Here is a 6,436-nt window from a genome sequence, read left to right as displayed (position 1 = left end):
AACTTAACTTTACCAGATTTAACGGCTTTGGAGTCAAATTAATGTGACAAATGTGCGGTAACTATGGAATGACGGAAAATGTACATTGTCGTGTCGAATTGCTAAAAGACAAATAACAAAAATACTATACCAGAAACAAAATATGTATATCGTCATTTGTTAGTATTTTCCATAGTATCCTCAACTTCTCAACTCGCTTTTCAAACAAACTCTCATTGACATCACAACAATACTTGATTTCTTCTAACTCAATCCCACTCTTTTTTCGTTATTTTCTCGTTCAAGGCCTACTTTTAACTCGAGTGCAACAACAATACATAAATCCAACCTCCATAGTTTACGTAAATAAAAATACATCTCAAAGCAAAAAAAACGAAAATAGTTTTCTAATTTTGGTATATATTGGATATTAAGCAATTTTTGTTTGTTCTATTGTGACAATTTATCTAAAAGATTATTCTTTAAATTCCCCCCCCCCAATTTTCTAACCTTCCAACCCTTCAATTTTAGACATTACTTTTCAACTTTAAGGGCGTGTTCGGCGCTAGCTTTTGAGTAGCTTTTAGGTAGCTTTTAGTGGTTTGACCAAGTCCAAACAACTACTCAACAAAAAAAGTGAGTGTTTGGCAAAGTAATGGTTCAAGTAGCTTTTAGTGGTGGAGGTAGCTTTTATTAAAAGCTAGGATTATTAGCTTTTGAAGTTAGAGGTAGCTTTTGAAGTAGCTTTTGAAAATTTAATGTATAGTTTTAAAAATAAAATATTGATTCTTAAATGTAACAGCTAGTCAACCACTACTTTACCGAACAATCATACCTAAATTATCTTTTTTCACAGCTAACAGCTTGTTGACAGCTAACAGCTATCTCCACAGCTCACAGCTATCTCCACAGCTACAACTACCTTCACAGCTACATTTTGCCGAACATGCCCTAATAATAAAAGTCAAATACGAATCAAGCAATAAAAAACGGTTTCAAAAAAAAATTTAAGTCTGAAATAAATTATGAAAGAAGTATTGTATTATCCATTTTTCTATGTCTCCACTTATTTATTGAACTAAATTTATTGTCTCTAGCAAAAATCTATTACAACTTGAAAAACAACAATTTAGATATGTTTTTTTGGATAGAAATACATTTTATTTTAGCACATCAAATTTATATACTTTCTATTTTTTTTAACGATTATGAAAATAAACATTTAATATACTTCCCTTTTTAGTATTAATTAAGTTGGAAATTTATCGACAATTCACGAGTAAATTGATGTAATAAATGTTTATTTATTGCCAATTTTTAATTTTTAACTTTTTATGGAGTACAGTATTATGTTTTCCCTTTTTTTAATCACTATTATTAGATTTCTTACCCTAATTCTTATATAATCCACCTTGAAAATTTTTTAATTTCAAAAAAAAAAAAAAAAAAAGGAAAGATCACCTTCTACTCTTATTAAATTATCACAACGTTGTGTTAAAAAAAAATGTCACAATGTTTGGGCCGGTTCTCATACCATTATTTTCAGTTCAGCTCTTATAGTTCAGTTCAGTTCAGTTCAGTTTAATTCAGCTCATTATTTTCTTCTCTTTCAGTTCTGGTCTAATAAATTAAATTCAGTTTAGTTAACAGAAGTCGAGAACATACCCTAAATTTTGTAATTATTTTCAATTCAGCTCTAATAGTTCAGTTCAGTTCAATTCAATTCAGCTCATTATTTCCTTCTCTTTCAGTTCTGATCTAATAAATTAAATTCAGTTTAGTTAACAGAAGTGGAGAACATACCCTAAATTTTGTAATTGTTGAGTGAATGTTGATCATAGTGGGACTTACCGATGTCATGTCACTTACACACTCCTTTTCAAAAATAAATAAAATAATTAAAAGTTGTCATATCACAATTTCACTCACAAAAATATAAAAAAGTTACAATCAACCCTCGAAATTACGATCGCACCCATCCTATAACTTTACCTTCCTAGACGAACTCCTGTCCACTTTCACCTCTCAATCACAAATTTCTCTAGGGGTAATTTCGACATTTCATCCCTCCAAACCCTACTTACATACATCCGCCACGTGGCACAGACAGTTTTGAAACTCCCCGCATTACGAGGGGGTTTGTAAAAAATAAAAATAAAATAAAAACACAAAAAAGGGGTTATTACAACATTGCACCAACTTCTTCCAAAGAAAAAACTAACAAAGGGTAGTTTGGTAATTTAACCACCTATGAAGCGTAACCAACACTAGACGTGGCTGTAAACGGTCGTACACTCGTACCACGAAAACACAAATATCCCCCCGATCCACAGCACGTAACATTCAGCTACGGAAATTCCGAACCTAATTCAACCCACCTGCCACGTAGGATGAACACGTGGCACATGGTCAATCCTAGTCAGCATTACTCCTATAAAACTCACATAGCCTCCATTGTCTCCTCTTTATCCTTCTTCACACATAAACACTCTCACCCTCTCTCTTCCTTTTTAAACAGATGAACTAAAACCACCAAACTCTAAAAATTTAAAGAAAAATTAAAAAAAAAAACTTCCATTTTTTTTCCACATTTTCTCTCTCCTCCATGAAAATTCAGTCTAACCGCTTCACCTTACTCTGAGAAATAATGGCAGCGAATTCGTGTGAGTTTGAATTTGAACACTGATTTTTCTTTTTTCTTTTTTTTTTTTTTGATTTTTTTTTTTCTGATTAAGAAAAAAAGGTTGAGTTTACTAAGCAGAGTTTACAAGTTATTCCATGCTTTACCTCGCAAATCACAAGGTGTTGAAGCATTTCTAGGGTATAATTTAAGCTTAATCTTTCTCGGATTCCGTGAATTATATATATAATTATAATTATAATTGTAATCAATATAATTAATATTTAGGATAAAAAAAAAGTTGGTAATCGGTTTGTTGGAAGATGCGAGAAATGGCGATGAAGCGCGATTTAAAGATTATCTACATCAATTGATATTCGAGAAAAAAAAAAGCGGAAAATCGAGCTGAAATTCGTGTTTTTTGGGAGGTTAAAATGACAAAAATGGAGTACCGAGGAATTGAGAAAAGCGAAGCTTCATCAGAGTTAGTGTAAACAAAGAGGAGAGAGAATTTTCAAGGTTTTTGGTGTGGAATTTGATCATCGATTTCATCATGCCGTTAACGATGAAGATTCAGCCGATTGACGCCGGCGCCGGCGAAATTCCGATGGCGGAGCCGGCAAAGCAGCCGATGGTGAAGTCGCGGCTTAAACGGCTGTTCAGGATCTCGGTTTCTGAGCCGACTGTTCCGGTGGCATCGTCGGAGATGTTTGAGCCGAGTTCAGTTTGTTTAGCTAAGATGGTTCAGAATTTCATCGAGGAGAGCAACGAGAAACCCTCGCAATCGTCTGCGGTTAGGTGTGGGAGGAACCGGTGTAATTGCTTTAACGGCAACGGAAGTGACGGGTCCGATGGTGAGTCGGATAACACTGTGTCCTCCGCCGATGTCTGTGACTTTCTCAAGGTAACTGATTGTGTGTGTATTCGATTGTCGTCTCTTCGTTTTTTAATCGTTTCGATTGGAACTAATTGTGGTGGTGGTTGTTGTTGGTTGTCGAGTGCAGAGTTTGGTGGTGTGCGCGAGTGTGAATGAGAGGAATGTGTTGGCTGATACGGCCAAGATTGTGGCGGAGAAGAAGACATGCAAGAGAAAAGATGAGCTTAGGAAGATTGTAATTGAAGGTTTAATGGCGCTTGGGTATGATGCTGCAATTTGCAAATCTAAATGGGAGAAATCCCCCTCTTTTCCAGCTGGTAATTTAATTTCCTCTCAATTCAATTAAATTTTAGCTTAATTTGGTAGTTTATTTGTTCTAATTGGCCTGATTATATTCCAAATTTGATGTCTGAATGCGAAATATGGAAGTTTTAGTTCTTGATTATTATTATTATTATTAGCAATTTGGAAATTTCCCGTGTTAATAGTAGTATTATACTGTAGTATAAAGATTAGATTGTAATTCTCTACATTTCTGCCTATATTATAGTGATTTCTGTTTTAGGATGATTTATGATATTGGTCTCTAAATTTATGCCTGAAAATCAGTGATTTCTGTTTAATTGGGGTTGTATAAATTAAATAATTTGCAAATAAAATGAATTGATTGAAGTTTTGGGGAATTTGTGGAACAGGGGAATATGAGTATGTGGATGTGATTGTAGGAGGAGAGAGACTGATAATCGACATAGACTTCAGGTCAGAATTTGAGGTTGCAAGATCAACCAAGACCTACAAATCAATCCTTCAGACACTCCCTCACATCTTTGTGGGAAAATCCGACCGCCTTTCGAAGATTATTTGTATTCTCTCTGAAGCTGCTAAACAAAGCCTTAAGAAGAAGGGTATGCACATCCCTCCTTGGAGAAAAGCTGATTATGTTCAGGCTAAGTGGCTGTCTCCACCCACCCGAATCGCCCCCGCCTCGACCACTACCACTGTCACCGCTACTCCGCCCCCAAGCCCACTCTCCCCTGCTAGCTTTGTCATCAATTCCGATGGGCCGAGCCCTAATAGGGCCGCGGAGTCTGATCACCACCAAGCTGATGAGTCAGAGCAGAGCCGGAGCTCGCCACCATCGGAGTCGGTGTTCGAGATGTCCGAGAGCTCAGGTGAGGAGGATGTCAAGGAGAAAAGGAACAATAATCCCAAGAAAGCCCCTGAACTTGAGGTTGTCATCACTGGTTTAGCTTCTATCATGGAGGAGAAACCATAGAGAATGAAACAAGATGAAATTTTGATCCTTTTTTTTTTGTTTCTATATTATCCCTTTTTTGGTCCAAATTTTCTTTTTTGAGGGAGTTAGTTTTTTGGGTAATTACTATTAAGAAGATGCAAAAGTTTATAGAGGGGATTATGTTTAACTACTACTTACTACTACTAGCAACAACTATTACTACTACTTGATAAGTGAATTGCATGGGTGGGTGGTAGCTTTTGACCTCTAGCTCTCTCTCCCTTCAATCCCTTCTGGTTTTTTGTTGTAAGGGTTATATTATATTACAATCTCTACCTACTGATATGAATCATATCAATAATATACAAAAAAGCAGCAAATATATTGTCATATATATTATTACACCTTCAATCTTTTTTGTTCATTCGATCTAATTTTTGATTATATACGCCTTTGATCTCGTTTTCCATCATTCGATATCTGTTTATTCAATTCGTTCTCGCTGTTCTCTATTTGTTCAATTGACTCGTAATGTTCGATTGTGTTGGTATGTATACCTTTGCTGTTTGTTAATGTTAAGGGTGTGAAGCTTAATTATCTGATTTGCAGTAGCTTAAGACAATTTGAGAATACAGCAAAGACAAAAGGGAGAAGAAGAAAAAGGGGAAGGAAAGTAAAAGAAAGGTGAGAATTCTGAATTCAGCTTTATTTTTGTTGTTTAGCAACTTCTATATCCTCTTTTCAGGCTAGTTTAATATTTTAATTAAATTACTTTCTTGGTAAGCTGGGAAGTGGAGAATCTAGTGAGAAAATTGAATTGAACCCTCGTGCTATCTCGATTATTGTGGGTGAGAGACTGAAGGTGGTGTGAGAAAATTTATGTTCATCACACTATTTGAACATTATTATAAAAAAAAAATAAACATTATTTTATATCTGTTACTGTTCTTTATTATTTCAATTATAAATTAATCTTAATTTTGGATAAGATCAAATAATTTTTAAAGTACATTAGAAACTAGTACTTCTAATTAGTTTTCAGTACAGATTCTGGGTTTGATCAGATAAATTTGACTTGATTTTTTTTTTTTTAATGTTTGACTAATTCTTCTCTGTTATGTTTTTTCATGTGAACACTTATAATAATATGGGGTTTTTGTTCTTTTTGTGTTTCTTAGCTTGTTACTGGGTAGGTTGTGAGTTTGATCTTTTACCTTCTTTATAAAGATGAAAAAAAAAAGATGGTTCTTTACTCTTTAGGGAAGCCTCCCACATTCAGTCAATCTAAGCTCTCTCTTTTTGTGGTTGTATGATTCTTAACTTGTAGCAATAAAAAGGCGGTGTTTAGCCTCGTTTTAATTCTGCTCGACTAGTCCAGAACTTTCTCGAGTCCATAATCAACAATTGAACGACATAGACTCGAATATTATTAGGATTATTATGTGGTGGAGGACTGGAGGTGGTGATGTTTAGATAACATGAATAATCTTGGTTATGGTTAAGCAATCCTTTTTCTTGATGTTTAAATATGTTCAAAATGTGTCTCCTTTGTGATGGGATGCCTGGTGAAACGTTATTCTCTACAAGTAAAAATAGGGATTTAAATGGTTTCAGGAGAAAGAGAAATTATTATTATTATGATAGGATTTATTTTTATCAACTTTTTTTTAGGCTGACAAATGGAGTATATTTGGTCACCAGGAGGAACAAACAGGAGGAGCCC

The 6,436-nt window shown here is 34.6% G+C and overlaps 1 protein-coding gene across 1 annotated transcript; it reads left to right on the top strand.

Annotated features, from left to right (window-relative positions):
• Window positions 1–2,385: 2,385 nt before the first annotated feature.
• Window positions 2,386–5,124, top strand: LOC110728958. The gene is made up of 3 exons (XM_021908634.1): window positions 2,386–3,503; window positions 3,604–3,793; window positions 4,172–5,124. The coding sequence occupies exons 1-3, from the start codon at window positions 3,153–3,155 to the stop codon at window positions 4,750–4,752; spliced, it is 1,122 nt and encodes a 373-aa protein (XP_021764326.1). The 5' UTR covers window positions 2,386–3,152; the 3' UTR covers window positions 4,753–5,124.
• The last annotated feature ends 1,312 nt before the right edge of the window (window positions 5,125–6,436 follow it).

The sequence above is a fragment of the Chenopodium quinoa genome, unplaced genomic scaffold (assembly GCF_001683475.1).
Source record: "Chenopodium quinoa cultivar QQ74 unplaced genomic scaffold, ASM168347v1, whole genome shotgun sequence".
NCBI classification, from domain to species: Eukaryota; Viridiplantae; Streptophyta; class Magnoliopsida; order Caryophyllales; family Amaranthaceae; genus Chenopodium; species Chenopodium quinoa.
The sequence above is the reverse complement of the archived record's forward strand: the minus strand, read 5'-3'. Positions and strand labels throughout refer to the sequence as shown.

Excerpts from the sequence above, each read along its gene's own strand:
- LOC110728958 (XM_021908634.1), top strand. The coding sequence starts at position 3,153 with ATGCCGTTAACGATGAAGATTCAGCCGATTGACGCCGGCGCCGGCGAA. Across the intron at positions 3,504-3,603 it reads ATGTCTGTGACTTTCTCAAG|AGTTTGGTGGTGTGCGCGAG; the intron begins GTAACTGATTGT and ends TGTCGAGTGCAG. Across the intron at positions 3,794-4,171 it reads ATCCCCCTCTTTTCCAGCTG|GGGAATATGAGTATGTGGAT; the intron begins GTAATTTAATTT and ends TTTGTGGAACAG.